Consider the following 23792-nt stretch of genomic DNA (forward strand, 5'->3'; position numbering starts at 1 on the left):
GCCAAGTAAGGATTTATACCAATCCTGAGTGTCTGCTGGCACACCCCTATCCAAAAAGCACAACCAGTTGTATTAATAATGTTATCCTGAGTGTGAAGTGTTACCAGAATTTGTTTTAAGGCGAAAAAAAAAGTTTTGTGTTTAATGTATTTGTGTTGATGTTGAAATGGATTTAAAAACATATGGTATCGAAAAAAGTATCGTTAGGAACTGGTATCGAAACTGAGGTATCGAAATTGGCACCGGATCGAAAGATTTTGAACAATAACCAGGCTGCATTTATTTAATCAAAAGTACAGAAAAAAGGGTACAATTGTGAAATATTATTTCAGTTTAAAATGGTCTTATATATTATATATAATTTAATTTATTTTAATTTAATTTGTTCCTGTGATGCAAAGCTATATTTTCAGATATCCTTTATTGAATATTTATTTTCTTGATGGACATTTATTTGCAATAACATTGTAACATTGAGAAATTTGCTGTCACTTTATATTGATCTAATGCACCATTGCCAAAAAAAGTGTATTAATTAAAAGTAATTTTAACAAAAAATACTAAAAAGGATAAAAAAAAAGATTAACAAAAATCTCACAGCCCCCAAAGGCTTTAAACAGTAGGAAATACATTAAAATAAAGAAACGAGAGAAAAAAAGTATGAAAATATAGGTACCTCAGAAATTCTTGGTGTCCACTTTCAAATTCACATTTAAAAACACAAGACCAAATGCATTTGCTGTCATTGACATCAGACCGCTAAGTTTGAAAATGTGCTGATGCAATTGACATTTCAAAGCTGCTGCTGAATGCTAGTTTTAAATGAAAAAAGGGGAATCATACAGGTATTAAATGATATAAATGGTGATTTGGTTGAGCGGTTTCTTTCACAGGTTTCATTGTGGTACATTGCAGCATATAGTGTGAGCGTGGGAGCGGGTTTGACAAGCTTGAAAATTCTTTATAATGATACACTTCTCAAACAAGTGTCATTCAATCAAAACCTGCTTCACCCATTTATTATTAATCAAGCCATTACCTCAGTCTATTCTGCAGATCTGGCTTTAACACACTGCTCTTGCCTCTTAAAGCATTTCATTGGCAGTGTTACATTGGCCCTCAGAGTGTGTTTAATAAATGTGTATTTTCTGTCTCTCTCAGATCGTAGTTCTGTTGCAGTCAGTGCAGTCATGGCCACAGCTATATCGTGACACAGAGGGACATGGTGAGTGCATCTTCCATGGCTTATTTTTATGCCTTTGTTAATGCATTCATGTCAAACAGCAGCTGCGATGTATTTATGTGTGACATACACTACAATTCATTGTCACATGATCCTTCAGAAATCATTCTACTATCATGATTTGGTGCTCAAGAAACATTTCTTATGATTATCATTATTGAAAACGTGTGCTTATCATTGTGATATGTTTTTTTGGAAAATTACCCATGTGTTTATTATCATTTTGAATCAGTTTAAACCATCTTTGCTGAATTAAAGTGTACTTTGCTCAAGCTTTTGAACAGGAGTTGTATTAAAATTGCAATGACCATTACAATGAAATAGGTTCAGGACAGAAACTTGGATTGATGAGTCCTCCTGGCTCTCTGTGAAACTTAGTGGTTATGATCAAAAATGTTCTGGACCTCTTTATGGATCCTAAAATCAATAATTATAGTCCAGAATTTATTTTTGGGCTCTGAAGAGATTTAGTGGAAGTTGTTTTGGTCCTTTGTTTCAGCGTTCACTCTTATCAATTGAGAGAGTTTTTGTCTTTAAGAGAAATAAAACTCTGCCCATAATTAATTTACTTTGAACTAATAATGCTGGGTTATGACTGGTTTGACTGATGGCACGCACATTTCAGCACTCAACCTTTGATTTATTTTTCTCCCAGAATGCACTGAGCTTGAAGTGATTGAACTGAATTGTTTACAGCTTTACTTTAGCAGTGCAATCTCTCTTTGTAAAAAGTGATTACTTGGATGATGTCCATTGCTTCTGTCATCAGCTTAAATTGTAGTGAATTTGTATTTTTTATTTATTTTTTTACATCTGTGGGTAAATTTGATTCTGATAACACAAAGTAAAATGCTAAATGATAAATGTATACTGCTCTTTAAAGACTAATTTAAGTTAAACCAATGTAATTCAAGCAATAATTAAATGACTAGAATAGTATTTACTGGATGATTATTAGCTATAAATAATTTATTAAGGTCATATTGATTGGTTTGACTGAGAAAGGCCATGTTATTAAAAAAGTTCTTCCTTTTCTTTATAACGTAGAGGACTTATTCAATCTAAGTTACCCGTTTACTTTTATCTGCCTACTACAGATATTGTAGATATTTTTTGGTATCAGCATGTTACCCAGATACAAGTATGTTTGACATCCTTACTTGTGCATATTGCTCACTTTAGTTTTTTTTTTTATTAAGTATAGTTAAATTCTTAAAATACAGGTGTTATGATGTGCATAGAATAGATGTGATAGATCTGCCCTCTTCAGTCTTGAGCTGTGACTGAATTAAACGTGCACCTGAAGGAGCTAATCAGGGTCTTTGGTTCACTTACAAATTACAGTCAGGTGTGTTAGACATCTCTGCTAGAAGAAAAATCTGCAGGTGCAGGACTGAGTCCTTCTAGCTGATAAATAGACTAATTATCAGTTCATAAGTGTGCCGTGTTTATGGTGAACCAGTCTCTGCAGCATCTCTTTGGTGTAAAACCATTTCAGAACAAGGCATGATGTGATAAACCCTGTCTTTTCAACTTTTGAGTGTCAGTGTCAATCAGAGTGTGAACCAGTGTGGCAAGCTATACTTTTAATGTGGTTAAAAACACACACCACTATTTTGAAGCTGTTACTATAATGCTGCTGAGAAATGTAGTTATATTTAATGTTGCTAAATTTCAAATTTCACTTTATTTTCACTTTAATTTTGGTTTTAGTACTTTTAGTAGTTCAGTCAGTAATTTGGTCATTTTAGAATTTTTTTAGTTTGTTGTAATGTCATTTTTATCACTTTGTTTTATTTTTTATAAATTTCAATTTACTAATGCTAGGCAGTGTTATTTAAACTTTATGAACTGTTAGAATATTTATTAATATTTTGAATTAACATTTTCATTAACATTTAATTAACATTAATATTTTCTGAATTTAATTATTAAATTCTTTGTCACTTATTTTTATTTTAAATTCAGTTTTAGTAATTTTAGTACTTCCTAATTTTCAGTTAGTTGCCAATGCAAAATTTCACATTTTCATTTAAGTTCAGGTTTTTCATCTAATGTTTGTTTAATTTGTATTCACCCTCAAGTTATTTCAAATCTGCAGTTTTTTTTCCCGTTGAACACAAGACAAGATATTTTGAAGAATGTTGGTAAACAACATTTCACGTTAGTCATTGACCTACAGAGTAATTTTTTCCCATACTGTTAAAGTCAATGGCTACCATGAACTCTTTGGTCATTTTTGGGTGAACTATCCCTTTACAATAACAACACAGCCTTTCATTACTGTCATCACTGCTTAAAACAGGGACATTTTGTTGTTCACACAGTTTAGCCCATATTTTACACATCAGATTTGCCTGGTGATTTTTGTTGCATGCTTTCAGTGTGGACATATTACTGGACACTTGCCTCGTATCACGGTGTACGCAGAGAGCGTTATGTATTCACCTTGTTTGCCTTTACGCATACTACAATATGATGTTTGCTGGTTTGTCTGAGAAGCGTCTATACATGAAGACACATTCGTGAAGCTCAAATCTGGAGATGGCAATGCGAAGGTCATGAGTTTGATTCAAGCAACGCTGTGTATAGTTTGAATGCATTGCTGATTGTTTTATGTAAAAGCGTTCGCCGAATGCTTGAATATCTGGATGCCTAGTCGGTCTGCGACAGCCCTGCTGCTGTTTTATATTCTACAAATGACAGGCAGATCTGCTTGTTTGTGTCTTTGTCACTGCAGGCACTCGGCCAAAGCAGACGGTCAGTTTAGACTTGTTTCCTATCGATTATTTGTGCACTATAAATTGGATATGCATATGTCTGGCCTTTTTTATTTTTTTATACAAAGGAATGAAGACATTTCTGTGTAACCATCTAACTCGGAGTGGTTCAGATTGATGGATTTTATGTCGACTGTTTGTTCTGGCTGCTATATCCAGCCGTAAATCATGCTAGCTGTCTCTTTAGCTGTCTTTATTGTATTAACAGAAGCTACATCTAATAGCAATATAATACCAGTTTCATATGTTGTCTTTTTTGGTAAAGACTAGGATTTGGGGACGGAAAACCACAGCTTGCATTAAACGACAACTTTAGTGTGTGCATGCTTATTTATTTATTTTTTCCACCAAAAGGCAATGGCTTTACAAGGTTATAGCAGCTCTTTTTGTCTGTGTGAGGAAAAATATGAGAAATCCTTTTCATCATGATGCTGCACGCGTGTGTGTTTGGGCCCACACGTCTCCTACACACATGCACACTGTCTTTAGGATTTATAAGTGGGAGTATACAGCCCCTGAGCCATGCAAAATGGAAATGGAGTTTAGGAAGCTTTGCTTTAACTGAATAAGGGTGGCAGGACCTCTGCCGTAAACAGCCCATTACACAGTTCATATAGTCATTTAAGCCTCACGGCTCTGTGGCGTCCAGCGCGGCTGTTTGCGTGCACCACACACCTCCTGCTATTTTTCTATTTTCCTGTTTGCGTTCCTGATGATCCCCTTTAGCAGCACTGACGGCCGGCCGCATCCCGAGCACCTTGATACTGATGCACCAGTTTGGTGGTAATGGATTGTGCAAATCCATAGTGAACAGACTTGATCCACTTGTGAAGCTTCTTGAAGCAAGCACTTGAAGCTCTTTCCTCTTTCTCTTTCTCCAGCCTTTTGACAATATAGCATGATACATAGTAATATAATACATATTATTACATACAATAATACAAATATCTTTGTACTTTTTTATTTTTCAGTTAAATTTAATTTTTTATTTCATTTTCGAAACATTATAGTGTCAGTATTCCCAGTCTTTTCTTTCTCTGTCTGCAGCTTTTAAAATATCTATGTTGACTAATAACAATAATACATTGAAAAAGATGTTACGTTTTGCGTTTATCTATTAAAACATAAGCACATTTTATTTTATTTTCAAAACATTAGTGTGAATATATCCAGTCTTTTCTTTCTCTACCTCCAAACTTTTATGTTAACTAATAATTAAACATACAAAAATATATTTGTAGGTACTTTTTGCTTTTATTTATTGAAACAGTAACACTTTTCTGTTAATTATCTTGTTTTGCTTTGTGTTTTGTTTTGTTTTGAATATTCCCAGACTGCATTGTTAAAGCTGTGGTTTAAATAGTTATTTGACATTTCATATTTATACGCCAATTTAAATAAGTATTTATTTCCTCGGTCTATCCCAGATCTCACTGGGTATCTTGTCAAACTGGCCACTGTTTTCACATTTTTCTTGTCCCGCTCGCTCAAGGCTGGACAGGAAGTTAAGAGCGTTCTGGAATGTTTGTCCATTTCTAAGAAGGAAGTGGAAATGTCTGTGCTTGAATGCACGTGCGTTCTTTCTCCCTTTAGTTGTTCCAGGCTTCTTGGAGTCAGAATCGAATGTTAATTTATCTTTTTTGTTTATTTTGTTTTCAAGTCAACGTGAGATCGATATAGACCCAAATCATTTGGAATTTTTTGGAATTTTAAAGTGCATGCTTCAAAGGAAGAACTTTTTTTCAAAAGCCAATCCATGTTGACCCTTTTATACCATTCTAGTAGATCTTGGGATTCCAGCCCTCTGTGTCATTGGAAATGTAGTAAACTACATTAACGACACTGTAGCTTTAAGTGCACATGCATTGTAAATCCTGGCACAGATCGGTGGGTGCGGGTGTGTTTTTGAGGCTGTTGTAGATCCAGGGCCTGCTGGTCGGGTTGCCTTGGCAACGGTGTTTGTGGGTGTGCGTGCATGAAGAGAAATGTCTGTGGCGGGCTGAAGAAGGCTTGACGGTCGGCCATGCTGCTGCCGCTGTACGCCATTAGAGCTCGGCACCGGAGCAGCGCACCGGCCTCTCACACGGAGAACGCTGAAATCTGAGAATGTCAGAATGCAAGTGTGGGTTCAGGAGGAGAGAGGGGCCATGCAAGGAAACCACGCTTTAAATGACCAAAAAATGAAATGGCTGCCTCAGTTGACATGCTCGTTTCTCTTTACCTTTTCCCTTTGCCTTTTCCTTTTTGTGATATTAAACAGCTACGCTAGCTTACAAAGGTTTGAGTTTGGTACAATTTTTTTTTAAGAAAGAAATGAAATGTGACAAAAACATTTGTAATGTTAGAATTTCTTTTTTAAATAGATGTGGTGGTTTAAAGTGTTTTTAATTCATCAAGAAATCCTGAAAATAAAATGCTACCACAGTATTTCCAGGGTTTCCAATATTGATGATATTCAAATCAGCATATCAGAATGATTTCTGAAGGATCATGTGACAAAGGAGACTGGAGAAATGATACGAAAAATTCTGTTTTGCATATAAGCCGCAAATCACAGTATGAAACGCAATTTGTGTTGTTAGTTGATTTAAGGAGTTTTTATTCTGCTGATATTGTTTTAATTGTGTGAGCAATATGCTTTGATGTTGATGTTTTTTAAGTTGGATTGCATTTGGGTTAAGATGGTGGGTTTTGTTAATGATTGTTTACCTTATTTAATTCAAACCAGCCTTTTTTTTTTTTTTTTCTGAAACACTTTATGAAAGCGCTTATGGGTTAAGTGTACAATTATATTAAATCCCCAAAATGGAGTCTTGGTGTTGAGGTAGCACTGTCTTTCAGTGCTCACTGTTAGGCTAAGAGGGAATATGCGAGATGCTGACATCACTTGAGTGTTTTGGAAGCTGTCCTGAATATTTTCTGGATGACAACGCAGTCTGACACTGCAGCTTTTGAGAGGGTTCTCATATCTTATGAAAGCTAGACCTTGCACAAAGACCGAATCTCCCCACATGTTAACACAATTTAATGTACACACGGAAGCACTAGCACACCCTGAAAGACAAACTTAATCATTCCCACACCTGTGATTTTTGTACATTACTGTCAAGTGTAAAGAATTCTAGTCACTTATCAGTTGAGTTGTCGACTCAACCACAGCTGTTTCTGTTAGAGAGATCTGGGTTACAAGGTGGTGCATATTATGTGCTTCTTGTGCTCTCTTTCTGTCTCTTTCTACACATGTAATCTGAATTTATTTTACATTTATGATATACTGTCTGATTTAACATCAGATGTGGGCTTTGGTAATCATATACACTACCATTCGAAGGTTTGGGGTTGGTAAGGTTTTTTTGAAAAAAGTCTCTTATGCTCACCAAGTCTGCATTTATTTGATCAAAAAGTTTATCTCCGTATTACTAATTCAAATAACTGTTTTCTATTTGAATATATTTTTCAAATGCAATTTATTCCTGTTATGCAAAGCTGAATTTTCAACATCATTACTCCAGTCTTCAGTGTCACATGATCCTTCAGAAACCATTCTGACATGCTGATTTGCTGCTCAAGAAACTTATTATTATTATTATTATTATCAATGGTGAAAACTGTCTTGCTGCTTAATATTTTTTGTGCAAAATATATATATATATTTTTTAACGACTAGAAAGTTCAAAAGAAAAGCATTGATTTGAAATGGTAAATAAACCTAGGCCTATATTGTCACAAACGGTTTCTTGGTATTTTACAGTTCTTATAGCAGCTACAGTAATTCGGTAATAACCAGCTACTTAACATAACCTTAACCTTTGTAGTTATCTTATACTACCCAATACCTATTTAATACTACCATAGAAATCCTATTACAATATTTATAATACCTTTCTTGGTTATGCATACTGTAAAGTGTAAAAAAAAAATATACTGACCTTAAACTTTTTAACCGTTTATGTGCTATGTAGCTTTCATGCAAAAAGGTGATTATTCATCCTAGTTTGAGAGCAGTGAGGGAGGAAATGGTAAACTGGAAAGCGCAACAGTTCGGACCAAGATCAGCAAGTCAATGTATAACAAATCCAAGTATGTCATGAGACTGACTTTTGCCAAATGTTTTCAAAGTATTGTCCATTTTCCACTCTTGGTTCCATCCATTCCATGCTTGGATTTCCAAGTTTTCCGGTCCTATTACAGAGCCTTGCATGATGGTTCTCCTCACTTTAACCGTGTTTTCAGCATGATGTTCTTTTGAAAACAACAAAATCCACCAGTTAACTCTTTTCAGTCTATCACACGCCTCCATCCTGAGATGTTACACGGCCACTTGTTTTCAACAACTCATTCTTTTGGTGGCCTTCAGTTTGACTCTTCAGTGAGTTTTGGATGATGGCCACTGCCTGGCAGATTCACAGCTCCACATTTTCTCACCTTGAACTTCAGTGTTTTGGAGAATATGCAGTGACTTGAAATTTGATTATATTCTTGGCGTGACTGGTATTTATTTATTTATTTATTTTGAGTAATTTGACTTGGACGTGTTGGTAATTTTGCTTGGTTTTCATGGTGCTGTAACTCGGTTTGAATGTTAATAGCCACTTCTAGTTATTCAGACAGTTATGGAACATGTCTGCACAGGTGGACAAACAAGTAAATGTGACTTGGAGTTAGTTGCTTCAGAGCTAATGTAGGTGTGGCAATGCAAGGAGAAAAGTAGACTTTAATATACACTGCCATTTACTTGTTTTTGCAAGAAATTATAATTTTTATTCAGCAAGGGTACATAAAATTGATCAAAAGTGACAAAGGCATTTATAATTTTGCAGAAGATTTACATTTCAAATAAATTCTGTTCTTTTGAACTTTATATCCTTATGAAAATTCAGCTTTGCAACACAATAATAAATTACTTTTTAAAACGTATTCAAATAGAAAACAGATATTTTAAAATGTACTAATATTTCACAATATTACTGTATCTCTTAATTGAATAAATGCAGCCTTAGTGAGCAAAATAGACATATTTCAAAAACATAAAAAAAAACAAATCTGACTAAACTAACTGTTCTTTGCTTTTTTTGTTTGTGTTTAGTGTGGCCAGGGGCTGTGAGGGCTCCTCGGGGAGACTCCAGACAAGCCCACACAGAGAATGCTGGAGGTGCAGGAGGAGAGACCAGCAGCAGCAGCCACGGCAAACACCGCAGCTACCGGAACCACAGGAAACGCTTCGGGCAAGAAGGAGAGGGCCAAAGAACGGCAAGAGGAGGGACAGGACTGCAGCAGCCCTGTCGCAACCCCCAATACTGGGCCCCGGAGCACCCGGGCCAAAGCTACGCCCAGCACTACACACACACACTCCCACACACATACACACACCCCCAGTCCCCACCAGCACTCTACTGCTCCTGCCTCTGTCGCACTGGGACTGACGTCAATGCATTCCAGCAACCCCAAAGTGAGGAACTCTCCATCGGCTAACACTCAGAGGTGAGAGAACTGTACATGTGCACAAGCTATTCCTTGAAACCAAAGTTTTATTATTTTGTACTGCTGTATGTCTATACATACGCTACAGTTTGAAAGAAATGTATATTTTTATTTATCAAGGATGCATTAAATTAATTGAACGTGACCGTAAAGACATTCATAATGTTACAAAATGTATGTTTCAAATAAAGGCTCTCCTTTTAAACTATTCATTCATATAAAAATGTATCATGGTTTTTATAAAAAATATGAAGCAGCTCTTTTCAACATTGGGAATAATTAGAAATATTTGTTGACCAGCAAATCAGCATCTTGGAATGATTTCTGAGGGATCGTGTGACACTGAAGACTGGATTAATGATCCTGAAAATTCAGCTTAGCATGAAATGACATTACATTTGAACCACTGTTATCACATTGGCCACTTTAATGATATCCTTACTACCTTTCTGGGCCTTGAACATGTCAGTTGCATTGATGTCTAAGCTCTCTTATTTCATGTAGTATTGCATATCCCTAATTTTAATAAAATTAACGGTATTGTCTTTTTCATCCCTAGTTTTATTTCCCTGGGTAAGTGCCTAAACAAACAGTTTTAATGCAGTCAGAAACAATTGTGGATATTATTAATTCACCACTATCTTATATTAAACTGTTCTTAAGTGTATGAGGAGTAATTGTTGTTTTAATTTCTCCCAAATGGAGATGCACCACACCAGCAAATAACTTTCTGCCCACTTAATCGCAATTCCCATCCTCCTTATGGCCATTGAGCTGTCTCTTATAGACAGCAAACTAGTGCAAGCTGAAGTAACTGTGGCATAAGTGCAGGGCAAAGTGTGCCCTAAAGGCAGCGGTGAACATGGAAAGCATCCAGAACCTTATTGAGCATTTGAGAAACTGACCCACTTGAGCTCAGCCAGAGCATGTACATCCCGCCCTCTGGACGTTGGTTCCAAAATGGCTGCTCTTGCTGATTCACAGATCTGGAATTGGTTAAGGAGTCGGCAGTGATGCTCCTGGGAGTCCTTCAGTGAATGCTGTGGCCCATGGCCTAATCACAACCCATTCTGTGTATGTTTGCGGCTGCTGTCCAACGCGTTTGGATGTTCTCTGAATGCTGGAAAATATTTTACATTGTGCACAGAGCTCTGAAACATGGCCATGGCCTGTGAAACCAGTACCTCACTTTTGGAAAGCAGTTTGTGCTTTAAGGCTGACATAAGTATCCAATATTCAAGCAAAATAGACAAGAATATGAGTTTTACTGCCAAACTCAAAGGTGTCCAACAATGACCAGCCCTTACCGTTGGCGTGTAACTGGTTTCCCCAGTATCCAGGCGCAGGACACATTGCTTTGAGTATAGATGGAGGCTAGTGGGGGGATCTGGTTTGACGAGTTTTGATTAAATATTAATCCGGCAGTCTTCCAACAAAGAACAAGGATAGGACAGAAGGTCGCTGAGAGTACTGTAATTGCGTCACCTGTAGACGTCAAGATTTCCCTCCTATTATCAACTGGCATGTTTTTAGGGTGTGGTGGCTGCAATCGGTCAGTCAGCTGCTAAGGTATGACTTGGTCGTCTCCGCTTTTTTATTCTGGCCTTCTGGTATTCTTTACCAAAGAAAGGGAAGTTAATAGGATTCCGCTGGTTTTCCACCGTCAAAGTGGAAATGGCAGAAACATTGTTTTCTCAAATCTATCAGGGTTTTCACAAAAATATTAGGCAGCAAAATATTAAAAAATGAGCCTTAAGCACCAAATCAGAATATCAGAATGATTTCTGAAGGATCATGTGACATTGAAGACTGGAGTAAAGATGCAAAAAATTTAGCTTTGCATCACAGGAATAAATTGCATTTTAAATTGATTTATTAAATATATCAGTTTAATTGTTTAAATTTAATATCATTTTAGAGCATTACTGTTTTCACTGTATTTTTGATTAAATAAATGCACTTTAGTGAGCATAAGAAACTTTTTCAAAAGAATTAAGTACTGATTAAAAATTATTTAACCTTTTTGAATGGTAGTGTAAATTTTGTTAAATATTCAACAAATATTGAAATGTATAAAACCTTTTCAATAAAGTTTGCAATACTAATGCTCAAATTATCACGTAAAATTACACATTAAAGCTTGTAACACGTAAACGCATGATAACACCATTGTACCTAATAAACAAATGCATGATGTAGTGACAATAAGGCAAATTACGTAACCATTAATAGGCCCCAGACTCTCTCAAATTTGGATATTATTGATGACTTTTAAAATTAAAAAAATTGTCTGATTTAAAAAATATATATATTTAGATGATAATTGTTGTCTTTGTTCAGCAGTGCCAATGTTTTATTAGTGCTGACCTCATTGATCTTGACCATCCAAACTGTGTGCCCTTGGTCAATCTCACCCATTTTTCCTTTTGCTTTTCTCAGCAGTCCGAAATCCAAGCAGGAGGCCATGGTGAGGTCGCCACCCGTGATGTCGCCCTCCAGCGCCGCACAGATGGACTCCAAACTGCCCAACCAGGGAAAGCAAGGGGGTGCCGGCAGCCAATCACAGCCTTCTCCTTGTGAGCCCAAGTCGCTGAGTGGAAGCCACACACCCAAAGGTCCCCAAGGCTCCATTGGGAGTATGGGACTCAAAAATGGACAAGGCCTGAGTTCAGGCAATGGGGCAAAAGGCAAGATTAAAAGAGAGAGAAGCACTTCAGTGGAGTCATTCGAACAAAGGGATACAGGAACGCCAAACAATGAAGGGGACCAAAAAGGTAAAATAAAATGTGTTTTTTGTTTGTTTTTCATACGCATTTTGAATTATGAAGCTGGTTCAGAGACCTTTGATTTCATAATGTATCATTCATTAAAGGGATCATTTACCACTATGGTTTTAGATGACATCTAGTGTGGTTTTAGGCATCTCCAGTATCTTGCATTACTATATTGGTCAGGTAATTATATTGAGCGGTTTCATGATGTGCAGTTATTTTTGTATGTCTTGAATATTACGATCATCTTGTGGTACAGAGTGATACTGTTACCACCTTGCTTTGACATTGAATGGACATCAGTTTTCTGCATTAGGCCCATTCTCAGGAAACATTTTTTTTCCCCCTTTCTGTTTAATTAATTAATTTATTCCAAAAAAAATAAAAAATGTTATGGCTGAACTTCCAAGTAAGAATATTTGTCTCACATCAGGTCCATGTACTGTAGCACTGTAACCTGCATAACACAGAGACTAGCGGTCAACCAAATAGTTGTTGTTATTATTATTTAATGGCCAAATTTCAAAGTACTGCCTCCAATGCTTAAAATGTGGTTACAGCATTGCAAAGTACAGTAGTTTTTAATTTATTGTCGCTAAACCCTTAAGCACTTGGTTACATTATGCAGCCCTCCCACAGTAGGGAATTCTTTTACTTACAAGTTTGGCAGTATCTGGTTATTTTGTTATTATAATTGGATGAATTTACAATACCTTAGAGGAAAAATTATTAAACTTAATAATTATGTCTTTGTTTGATGGGGCAAGTCCAAATAAATGAGATTAAAATCCGTATCAAGAATGCAAGATGGTCTTTTTTGTTTGTTTGTTTGTTTTGTTTTGTTTTTTTTATTATATAACACATGATGGTCAAAAAGATGCAACTTTCAATAAGATGCAATGGAAAATACATGTTAGAAATTTAAATGAAAAGGTGGATTACTCTGGATGCATATTCGGTCTTGTGTCCGTATATAGAATATGACAAAGCTCTATTGTGAATGACCTTTTAATGACCCATGATGCCAACACACACCTTATCCCAAGGGCCACACATTTTCGCTGGGTTTCTTGTCACATGTATGCAATTGTTTGTTTGGCAGGGCTGTAGTGGTGCATGAAGACATTCACACCCCTGTATGTTTTCTAGTTGCAGCATCACAGGATAGGCCTGGTTTAAGAACACCAGGGAACAAACCATTTGGTTTGCTGAGTGGGGGGGGGGGGCACCTTGCTTTTTTTAAGGTTGGTGTTCCTGACAATCTGAAGGTCCCCCTGCTGGTTGTTAATGCCTCTGCATAAACATATTTCATTGTGAGCCTCAGGCATTTTATTGTTCTTTTGTTTTAGATTCTATTTGTTAAACCAGCTTTTCCCCATTTAATTTTCTTCATTGATAATTCTTGATGTGCAACTTTAAAATCTGTCAGTCTATGTTAAAATTTTTTAAATGCTGATGTTGTTGTCCAAGTCAGACAAGGCTTGTTCAGTAGCAACCTGTTTGGTTTTCTTTGTGTACCAATGTTCTTGTATGTTCACAGGGAGACAGCTTGTAAGTCTGTTTGGCATGCGTGTTTGTGTTTGTTCAAGCTGTCGAGAGTTTGCTCTTGCCGTTTGAGCAGCGTGTGTTGTCTGTACACAGGAAGTCTTATATCTCTCCTTTTGACCTGAGTCCCGACTGTGTCCTAGTTTCAGTGAGATATTGTGGTCTGGGAACTAACCAGCTGGATAGACAGTAACAATAGTGCTACTGTATTGTCTCTTTCAAACCTTGTTCACACTGTCAGTGATTATTTTCTTTCTTCCTCCTCACTGGAGGTCAGCTGTTTTGTTTGTTGTAGGTGTTCCTTTTAACTCCTGGATGCCATAATGTTATTGGTGGGCTGCACAACTGGCCATAAATGTTGAAAACCTGACCAAATATGACAAGCATTTGCAGTAGAAAATAAGACTTTTTTTTTTTTTTTTTTTTCATTTAAAAAAATGTATTTATAACTCTTGTGTTTTAGGTTGTAGATATAAAATTGCTTGTGTTTTTGAGCATTAAACCTACAAAGTGCTATATGTGCATTGTCTTGGATTTTATTTAACTGTACATTTCTGTGTGCATTTGAATTTTTGAAACTTTTAACCACATAATTGGTGAAACGTGTGTGTGGATGGGTTGCATACAATTATTGTACTTTCACTTCTCTAAAACTTTGAGAACTGGCCTGTGGTTTCATGACATTTAATGGTGACTAAGAATTTTCTATGTTGTTTTATAAATTTTTTTCTTGAGAGAGCACTGTGTGCATTCCAAAGCTCTTGTTGTCCAAAGCTCATTTTAAGCCATCTGGGACACCTTTAAAAGTTTCAGGACAGCCTAGATTAGTCAACATGGCATGAGGAGAGGATGCCAAAGGAAAGCACAGCACTTTCCAGACAAATGTGGAATTTATAATGAATAGAAATGCACATTGTATTCATGTTGATGTAAAATTTTAAGAGGACTGTTGTTCACAAAGACTAAACCTAGCCTGGTACTGCAGTACACTGCCTTTGGTGATTTTGTTGCATTTTCTATCCACCGTTGTGTTTGAGAAAGAACTCTACAATTTATTAGTAATTGACTTCCCAGCAATAGAAATTGTATGACTGTTTCATGAACGTCATGGTAATCCTACTCTTCTGTCTCTCTAAAGAAATGGGCAGTAGAGCGAAAAGGTTATGCGTTGGAGAGCGACGGTTGCCATACAGCGGTGCAGATTGGTGTTCTGGGGGAGAGAGTGAAGACGACGACGCAGGATTCTTCAGTATGTGATTTCAGTATCTAGTTTTTCATTTATAATAAAACTAATTTAAATTTTAAATTTATGTATGAAATGGTAATTATTGTCACCTGGCAGCACAGATTTATTATGTAATGATAAGAAATGCATTTGTGATTTAGTTCATTTTACAAACTACTGACATTATGTACATTGTCTTAATGCAAAAAAGCGTCACTTAATAGTGATTGCCAAAATGTTATCTTGTTGCTTATGCTATGTGCTTTATATCTGTAATGATTCTTATGTTTTGCACAGACTGTAACTCTGCTGACATAAAGCCAGATCCAGTTGCTCTTTCTGCTTCTACACCTACTCATAATACAGTTGGAGGACAGAGCACAGCGTCTGAATTGGGGAGTGGGCAGAAACCAGGGTCAAAGGTTGTTTACGTCTTCACCACAGAGATGGCCAACAAGTAAAGATTTCCCGATTGTTCTTAATAAATGGTGCTTGTCACAATATAATTGTGAATGTGTGCTAATGTTTTGCAAAATGCAGTTGTTCTGTTAAATCATAGTGCCAGGATTTTGTCAGTTCAAAGAAACAAATCCCTCTATCACTATCTCTCTCTTTCACATTTCCTTTTTGCTGAGCTAAGAAATGTCTAAAAGTAGTAATGGCAAAAGATGAAAGAGCACTGACAGCAACATGTTTGCTTAAACTAGACCCTTAGATGGCAGATATTAGAATGCCAAATGTTAGTGACAGGATGTGTCAGAAACTTTGTCAGATGTTGTGACCATAACGAAAGTCTCCCACAGAACAGTGCCATAATTGCTCTGCCAATCACAATAGATCGGAATGAGCCCAGTGTCAATTTTTTGTATGACTATTTGTCAATCCTTTTCTAGCAATGGTGTGAATGTGGCTATGGCCCGCTGCATGGACAGTCACAGTACTCATTATTAGTGTTTAAAGTAATGGGAGTGAAATAAATATGTTTGGTAATAAAGCTGAACCATTATCATCACTGAACAGGATTGCTAAAAAGTTTTTAAATTGCTTGAGCCAGTGTTGCTTTGTCTGTCTATTTAGCATGCTCAAACAAACAGCAATTTTACAGTAGTGCCATAGATACAGATTGCTTACAAGAAAATAAACTGTTCTTCTACATATTAAACTGGGATTGGCAAAAGTGTTTTACGTGAAAAATAAATGCACACTTCAGCTTTAAATTAGAAATTAAAGCGAATACTGTATTTGGTCAGAAGAGTTATGCAAAGCTTTGACTCTGACTATTTTCTTCCCATCTCAGGGCAGCAGATGCAGTCATAACGGGACATGTAGACAACATCATCACTTACCACACAAATAATATCTCTAATGGCAAGGGTGGAAAGCCCCAGCTCCCCCTGGTAAGAAAGGGTATCACTGAACTGTGATTACACTAAATGTTAAGAATGTTTCCTACTAAATGTCAAGATTTTCACAGACACATTAAAAATGTCTATTTTATTGTGTCCGTTTTAGAACAATCAGATTGGATCCCTCAGAAGTGACACTAAACAGCAAGGAGTTCCGTCCCAGCAACAGCCCTCATCTCTCGCCAGTGATCAGAACCACCAAGCAGCCTCTAAAGTAACGCAGCCGGGCCAGCAGCAACAACCTCAAGCGCAACCCACCCAACCTCAGCAACCAAGCCAGGGGGCAAAACCAACTAGCCTGCCTCCAGACAATGCACCTTCAGCTGGTATGGACTCTAAGAGCCTCCCCAGCAGTAGCCCACAGGATGGTGCTGGATCCCACGATGGTAGCAACTCTGCAGGGACACCTGGTAGCCAGGCCTCCAAACAGCCTCCCAATTCTGGCTCTCAACAGAGCTTTCCATCCCTAGATTTACCTAAAGGGGTAGATGCCAAGCTCACAGCTCAACATCACCAGCAGCTGGCTCATGAAATCATGTCTAGCATGGGGGAAAACCCTGAGGGCCTTTCCCAAGAGCAACTTGAACACAGGGAACGTTCCTTACAGACTTTACGTGATATACAGCGTATGCTCTTCCCAGATGATAAGGACATGGCTGCCATGGGCCAAGGGAACTTGGGTGGACTCCTGCCCAATTCTGCAATGATGGAAGGAGGACCCAAGAAAATGGAACAAGGTCCTCTCCAAGCCATGATGGCTCAGTCAAAAAGCCTTGGGAAGCCAGGTGGTCCAGGAGGCCCACGTCCAGATGGGCCTCCCTTTGGTCCGCCTGGTCCTAGAGACATGCCCTTTTCTCCAGATGATCTTGGACCCCCTCCACCAGGTCCAGGACCTATGAACTTGCATCCAGGTCCTGGTGGAGAGCATGGAGACCATATGACCCCAGAGCAGATGGCCTGGCTAAAACTGCAGCAAGACTTCTATGAGGAGAAGAAGCGCAAACAGGAACAAATGCAGCATAGGCCAATAGGAGACATGATGCTTCATCAGGGTGGACCTAGAGGAATGATGCGAGGTCCACCACCACCCTACCAGATGAATCCTGGAGAGGTGTGGGGCCCTGGTGGCCCTGAACCATTCCCTGACCAGATGAACATGGGCCCCAGAGGGATGCATCCACACATGCAGAGGATGCCTGGCTTCCCTGGCATGATGAACCCTGACATGGAGGGAGGGCCTAATACTATGCCCAGACCTGGAATGAACTGGCCTGATGATATGCCAAAAATGGGGGATGGTAGGGGATTCCCTCCTGGGCAAGGTATGTTTGGAAGTCCAGGTGGGAGGGTGGAAAGATTCCCTAATCCTCAGTCTGTACAGGAAGCCATGTTCCATCAAGGTATGGGTGATAAACAAGGCATGGGTCTGACGCCTGGTATGATGATGGAGATGAATCGAATGATGGGTAATCAAAGACCCATGGAACCTGGAAATGGAGGTGGCATGATGTTTCCCAGAATGCCAGGTGATGGTCCCATGAGCCCCTCATCAAGAATGGAGTTTGTGAAAGGTCTTGGTCGAGACATGAATGAATTTGGTATGGGACCTGGAAACCTCAATGTAAACATGGGTCCTAGCCCTCAGATGATGCCCCCTAAGATGAGAGATCCGTCAATGAACCTTAGTCCAGAGGAAATTATGAAGATGAGGCAAGGTGGAGGGCCAATGCCTGACAGTGTTGTTCCTTCACAGAGAATAATGCAGGGGCCTCCTTTCCCTGACCAGCCCCATGCAGGAGACCTCAACATGGGTCCCAACCGACAATTCCCTGGCATGGGTCCCCAAGGCCCTGGAAATCCAAGAGGTCCCAGAGGCGAGCCACCCTTTGGACCTGACCAAAGAGGAGGCAGTATGGGTGGAAATGGTCGTCTTAGTCACATGCCTCCTTTACCACCGAACCAAGCTCCCAACAGCTCAGGGCTTCTGCCTGGCCAGAGAAATATGAGTCGCAAGCCCTCAGACCTGAATGTTCAGTCTGGCCCGGCTAATTCGCCCAACATCAATGTCAACCCGCTAAAGTCACCAACACTGCGGCAGGTCCAGTCGCCAATGCTGGGCTCACCATCAGGTAACCTCAAGTCTCCACAGACGCCATCCCAGCTGGCTGGTATGCTAAGCGGACCATCTGCGGCAGCAGTAGCAGCAGCAGCCATTAAGTCTCCTCCCATGATGGGCTCAGCAGGGGCATCACCCGTCCATATGAAATCTCCTTCACTTCCTGTCCCCTCCCCTGGCTGGACGTCATCACCCAAGCCACCCATGCAAAGCCCGGGAATCCCTCAGAACAACAAGCCTCCCCTTAGTATGACGTCACCAAATATGATGGGCAATGTAGAGCAAGGTAAAATACAAATTCCTGCCTAAACGGAGGTCTTTATTACTCATTATGTATGTTATACAAAATTACTTTTTAGGCAGTGTACATTAGGGCTAGGACAATACACTAATCTACCGCTTTAACACTATCCCGATACTTGTGTGCAGATTCAATATAAATTGCGATTAAGTATTGCGATTATATAACTATTGCGATTCGATATTACAATTTATTGTGATTTCTGTTTGCTAATTAAAGACTAGACAATCGAAAATACTTGATAATACCCTTAAAAGAGACAGTATATGAGTCATATTAACAAAAACAATGCATCACATCTTTCTGAACTTTTATTTCAGGAGCATACACTGTGTATATTTTAAAGAACCTTAAACTATAAAACTTTCAAGTGCCAAAACCCTGAACTTGCACTTGAATATAACAGTCAAATGTTCACCAAAATGAGTAGAAAAAAATTAAGTTTTAAATTAATAAAGTGCTATGTTACTTTGCATAGTCATGTTTTCCCAGCAGTGTGTAAAATCCAAAGTGTTTCCACACTTGGGATTTAAATGTGAAGGTGCAGAAATAAGAGGTTTGATCCTTGGTCTCCGTCATGGTTTTGCTATCTCATGCTGGCTTGAAATGGATATGACATAATAATGCAGCGGCACTGCACACGCAGACGGCTCCGCATGCTTTCAGATCTTTTTTTGCAGTGCTTTGATGTCATATGCCGATCGTTCTGCGTACTGCAGCTTCAAGTCAAACCAGCCTATACATTTCTCCCTCTGTTGGAATAAAAGCTGTAACTTTTCCCCACTACCTCTTAGGAAAAGTTAAATAATTCAATATAAATTGATTCTCGGGTAAACCAATCGATTTTTTTAAAATCATTTTAAAAGAATTGCGGTATTCTGTTTTTTCTCCCACCACTAGTGTATGTAGCATTTTTTTTTTGTGTGGATAGTCCCTGGTTATTTAGATGATCCCTTTAGACCAGGGGTAACCAACCCTGCTCCTGGCGATCGACTGTCCTGCAAAGTTCAGCTCCAATCCTAATCAGACACACCTGAAACAACTAATTAAGGTCTTCGGGATTACTTAAAAATTAAAGGCAGGTGTGTTTGATTAGGGTTGGAGCTAAACTTTACAGGACAGTCGATCGCCAGGAGCAGGGTTGGTTACCCCTGGTCTTAAGGGATCATCTAAATAACCAGGGCTCTGTTTCCCAAATGCATTTTACACCCAAGTAGATCGTAGAATCATTTCTTAGCTCAGCTAAGCTCTTGAGAACATGGTCCAAGAATATATTTAGTGGCACTTTTCATGTGCTCTGAATTATTCCTGCTAATTATACTGATACAGCAGTACCTTTTTAGTTTAGCAGCTATTGACCTTAGAGGTGTCAAACAAAATGTCATTGGTAAAAGCTTTTCTTCCATCATCCTACACATCCTCTGTCTTCTGTTCTCAGGTGGTAATCCTCCTCCCTCAGCTCCTCCCTCCAACAGTTCTTCCGGTCAGCCAGGTGGCATGAATGTGCCAGGAAGTCTTCCATCCAGCAGCCCCTATACAATGCCCCCAGAGCCAACATTATCTCAAAATCCTCTTTCCATCATGATGTCCCGCATGTCCAAGTTCGCAATGCCCAGTTCTACGCCCCTCTACCATGATGCGATCAAAACTGTGGCTAGCTCCGACGATGACTCGCCACCTGCTCGATCGCCAAACCTGCCATCTATGAACAACAGCATGCCCGGTAAAGTCTATAAGAGTTAATGAAAATGCAGTAGGATTTGGTTATGGTGGCATTTAATGGAGGTCTTTTCCACTAATTCAAAATCATTTGGTTCTCTTTGTAGGTATGGGTGTGAACCATCACCCAGGTCATCCTCGAATGATGACACCCAACTCTTCTGGCCCCATGCCTTCCCTCAGTCCAATGGGGATGAACACTATGGTCTCCCAGCCACTTTCGCATGGCATGCCAAACCAGATGCCATCGCCCAATCCCATGGGCCCCAATATGCCTCCTCACTCTGGGCCTATGGTTCCAGGCATGATGTCTCATGGTATGATGATGAACCCAGTCTCCCAAGACCCTGGCATGGGCAACAACCAGATGATGCCACAGGGGCGTATGGGTCTTCCTCACCGAGGACAGGGTTTCCCTCCAGGACAGTCACCTCCACAGCATGTCCCCTTTCCTCACAATGGTCCCGGGCACCAGGGTGGCTTCCCTCATGGGATGGGTTTCCAGGGAGAAGGGGGCCCGCTGGGCAGGATGGCCAATATGCCTCATGGACCTGGTGGTGAGCCAGTTATGTGTAAACCTAACACTCCAGGAGGCCAGGAGTTTAATAACATGCCGGGTGTCTTTAATGACTCTGATCTACATGAGGTAATGCGACCAGGTGCGTCAGGTATCCCAGAGTTTGACCTTTCTCGAATTATCCCCTCTGAGAAGCCTAGCCAGACACTGTCCTACTTCCCTCGTGGTGGAGACGCCCCTGGTGGGAAGCCACCACACCCGTCTGGCCCACCTGGCTTTCCCCACATGCAGGGGATGATGGGTGAGGGCAATCCAAGGATGGGCCTCCCCATGCAGGGAATGGGTGGTCCTCCTGGTCCTGGACATATGGGACCACAGGACATGCCCATGGGCAATCTTGGCCACAACCCCATGAGAGCCCCAGGTTTCATGGGTCAGGGCATGATGGGGCCACAGCACAGAATGTTGTCTCCTGGTCAGCAGCAAGGAATGATGGGAGGCCCTGGAATGATGCAAGGAAAGGAACGGCCAATGTACAACCACCCTGGCCCTGTGGGCTCTCCTAACATGATGATGTCACTACAAGGGATGAGTGGTCCTCAGCAGACTATGATGATGCCCTCTCAGATGAGGCCTCGAGGAATGGCAGCAGACATGGGCATGGGATTTAACCCTGGACCAGGAAACCCTGGGAATATAATGTTTTGAGCCTCCACTACGGTTATGAACAGTCGGGAAACTGTGTAACCAGTGAAATAAAAACCTTCCTAATGAAAGACAAAAAGAAACTCTGTTATCAAGCAGATACGTGTGGAAAATGGGACATTTTCTGTGCACATAAACACCCTGACACCTGGTTAGAACAAGGTCTATAGGTTGCAAAGTGATGGGTATCCATCACATACACATGGATGTGTTCACAGGGAATCTTCTACAATGGTAATGTCATTTTAACAGGTGGAAGTGCGAGAAGCTAATTGTGCTTTCCTCAAAGTTGGGCTCAGGTCCGGCACTGTTTGGAAGGGACTTTTTTTCAATAACTTGGGAATGTATATGGAATTTACAAGACCGACTCGTGACGAGAATATTTGTTTGACACTGTGGACAAGATGCCACATATAAAGTCAACAGCAAACCAAGTATGAACGTTTAGGGGCTTCATTGTACTTTTATACATAGTTGGAAACCAGGAAAGATTGTTGAAAAAAAAAAAAAAGTCCAAGAACTGAAAGAATAGACATAAAAGTGGAAAAGTTAAGGAACATTTTGTCACAAGGTGCACCGTCTTGGCTATATGTTTACATCTTATCGCATCACTTCCCTCCAAACAGGAAATGCTCTTTGTATGTGTGTACTGTACTTGTGTTGTTAAAGGGATTCTACCAGTGATTTCTATAGTTTTTTTTTCATCTTCTTTTGTAAAGGGGGGATTGAGGTGGTTGTGCGTGGACAGTAGGTGATATAACAGCACCACAAAATACTGTGTACTGTGGGGCGTACAGAATATTTTAAATTGAATTTTTTTTTGCTACTCCAGTGTATGATAAAACCAAACTAAGACCTCGTACAGATCATAGTATTATTAAAAAAGCACAAACAAGAATTAACTGTAAAGTAGGAGCAGAAATCAGATGTATGCAGTGTGGTCTCCCGTTCCTGTTTTAGAAAACTCTGTAAGCTGGTGTGGGTACAGGTGAGGGTGACTGTGGAGGGGCATTTTTGAACCCCATAAACCAGCACCACTCTGTTCTGCAGTGACGCTCAGGCTGCCGTCTGCATATCCGTGTCTTTCAGGCATTCATGCTGTCGCTATTTGCCACCACTGCGGAATACATTGAAAATATTTTTTTTGTTTTTTGTTTAATTGCTTAGCTGTGTACAGCTATACAGTGCAGCGCTGACAACAGCTGAGCTGCTAGAGGGTGGGCTCTTTCTATACCTACTTTTTTTTTTTTTTGTAGAAAACAAATGATTATTAAAACAAAAAAGCTAATAGGTTGTCCTCTTGTCCCTGCCCCTCCTGTGTTGATGCTCGTCATGTGTAACTCCATTGAATTTGGTACTGAACCACTTCCTAAGGCTGGGCTGTGGTGTTGGACGACAAATAAAATATATTGTTTGGTATAAAGCGTGTCAATGCCTTTGTGTGTATCGCGTGGCTACTAATGGTCTTCCTCTGCCTCCTAGTGGCAGGTTATGTTTTCCTTTAAAAAAACTTTTTTTTTAGCTACCTAGACATATGATTATTTGGAATCCGTTATTATTGGTATACTGGCAGTGTTTCACATATTAAATCTGGTTTTGTATTAAGTTTTTAAAGATATAATTTGGCACTAGAATTGTAATGTAATGTACATTCCACAAGATGATCAATCTTGGGCATTTTTGAGCAATGCATTTTACCTGTATTGCAATTTGCTTTGCATAAAATTATCATGTAAATCACAAATATGGGAGTACTTTGGATTTATGGAGAATCTCCATTTTGCTATTATTATTATTGTTATGCAAAATCTTTGGACTACTCTCTTATTGGTAATTTAAATCAAAATTATTAACAAATTATTAAATGTAAAATGTAAGAAATTACGTTTTCAGATTCTATATAGTCTGCTTATGCATATGGCAGAATTACAGGCAAAGTACATAAAAAATGGCATACCTCAGTGTGTATTATTCTCACTTCAG

At 39.3% G+C, this 23792-nt stretch overlaps 1 protein-coding gene across 4 annotated transcripts in view; it reads left to right on the plus strand.

Annotated features, from left to right (window-relative positions):
* LOC132143935 (B-cell CLL/lymphoma 9 protein-like) overlaps nt 1-22719 on the plus strand; it is a 93516-nt gene extending 70797 nt beyond the window's left edge. For all 4 annotated transcript variants that reach the window (XM_059554586.1, XM_059554587.1, XM_059554588.1 and 1 more), the window contains 9 exons: nt 1162-1225; nt 9110-9504; nt 11944-12278; nt 14959-15069; nt 15343-15502; nt 16343-16442; nt 16558-18853; nt 20307-20591; nt 20695-22719. In XM_059554586.1, coding sequence (XP_059410569.1) covers nt 9167-9504; nt 11944-12278; nt 14959-15069; nt 15343-15502; nt 16343-16442; nt 16558-18853; nt 20307-20591; nt 20695-21812 — 4743 coding nt within the window. In that variant the 5' untranslated portion in view covers nt 1162-1225; nt 9110-9166 and the 3' untranslated portion in view covers nt 21813-22719. The remainder of the gene's footprint in view (nt 1-1161; nt 1226-9109; nt 9505-11943; nt 12279-14958; nt 15070-15342; nt 15503-16342; nt 16443-16557; nt 18854-20306; nt 20592-20694) is intronic.
* The last annotated feature ends 1073 nt before the right edge of the window (nt 22720-23792 follow it).

This window comes from Carassius carassius, chromosome 7 (assembly GCF_963082965.1).
Source record: "Carassius carassius chromosome 7, fCarCar2.1, whole genome shotgun sequence".
In the NCBI taxonomy this organism is placed as follows: domain Eukaryota; kingdom Metazoa; phylum Chordata; class Actinopteri; order Cypriniformes; family Cyprinidae; genus Carassius; species Carassius carassius.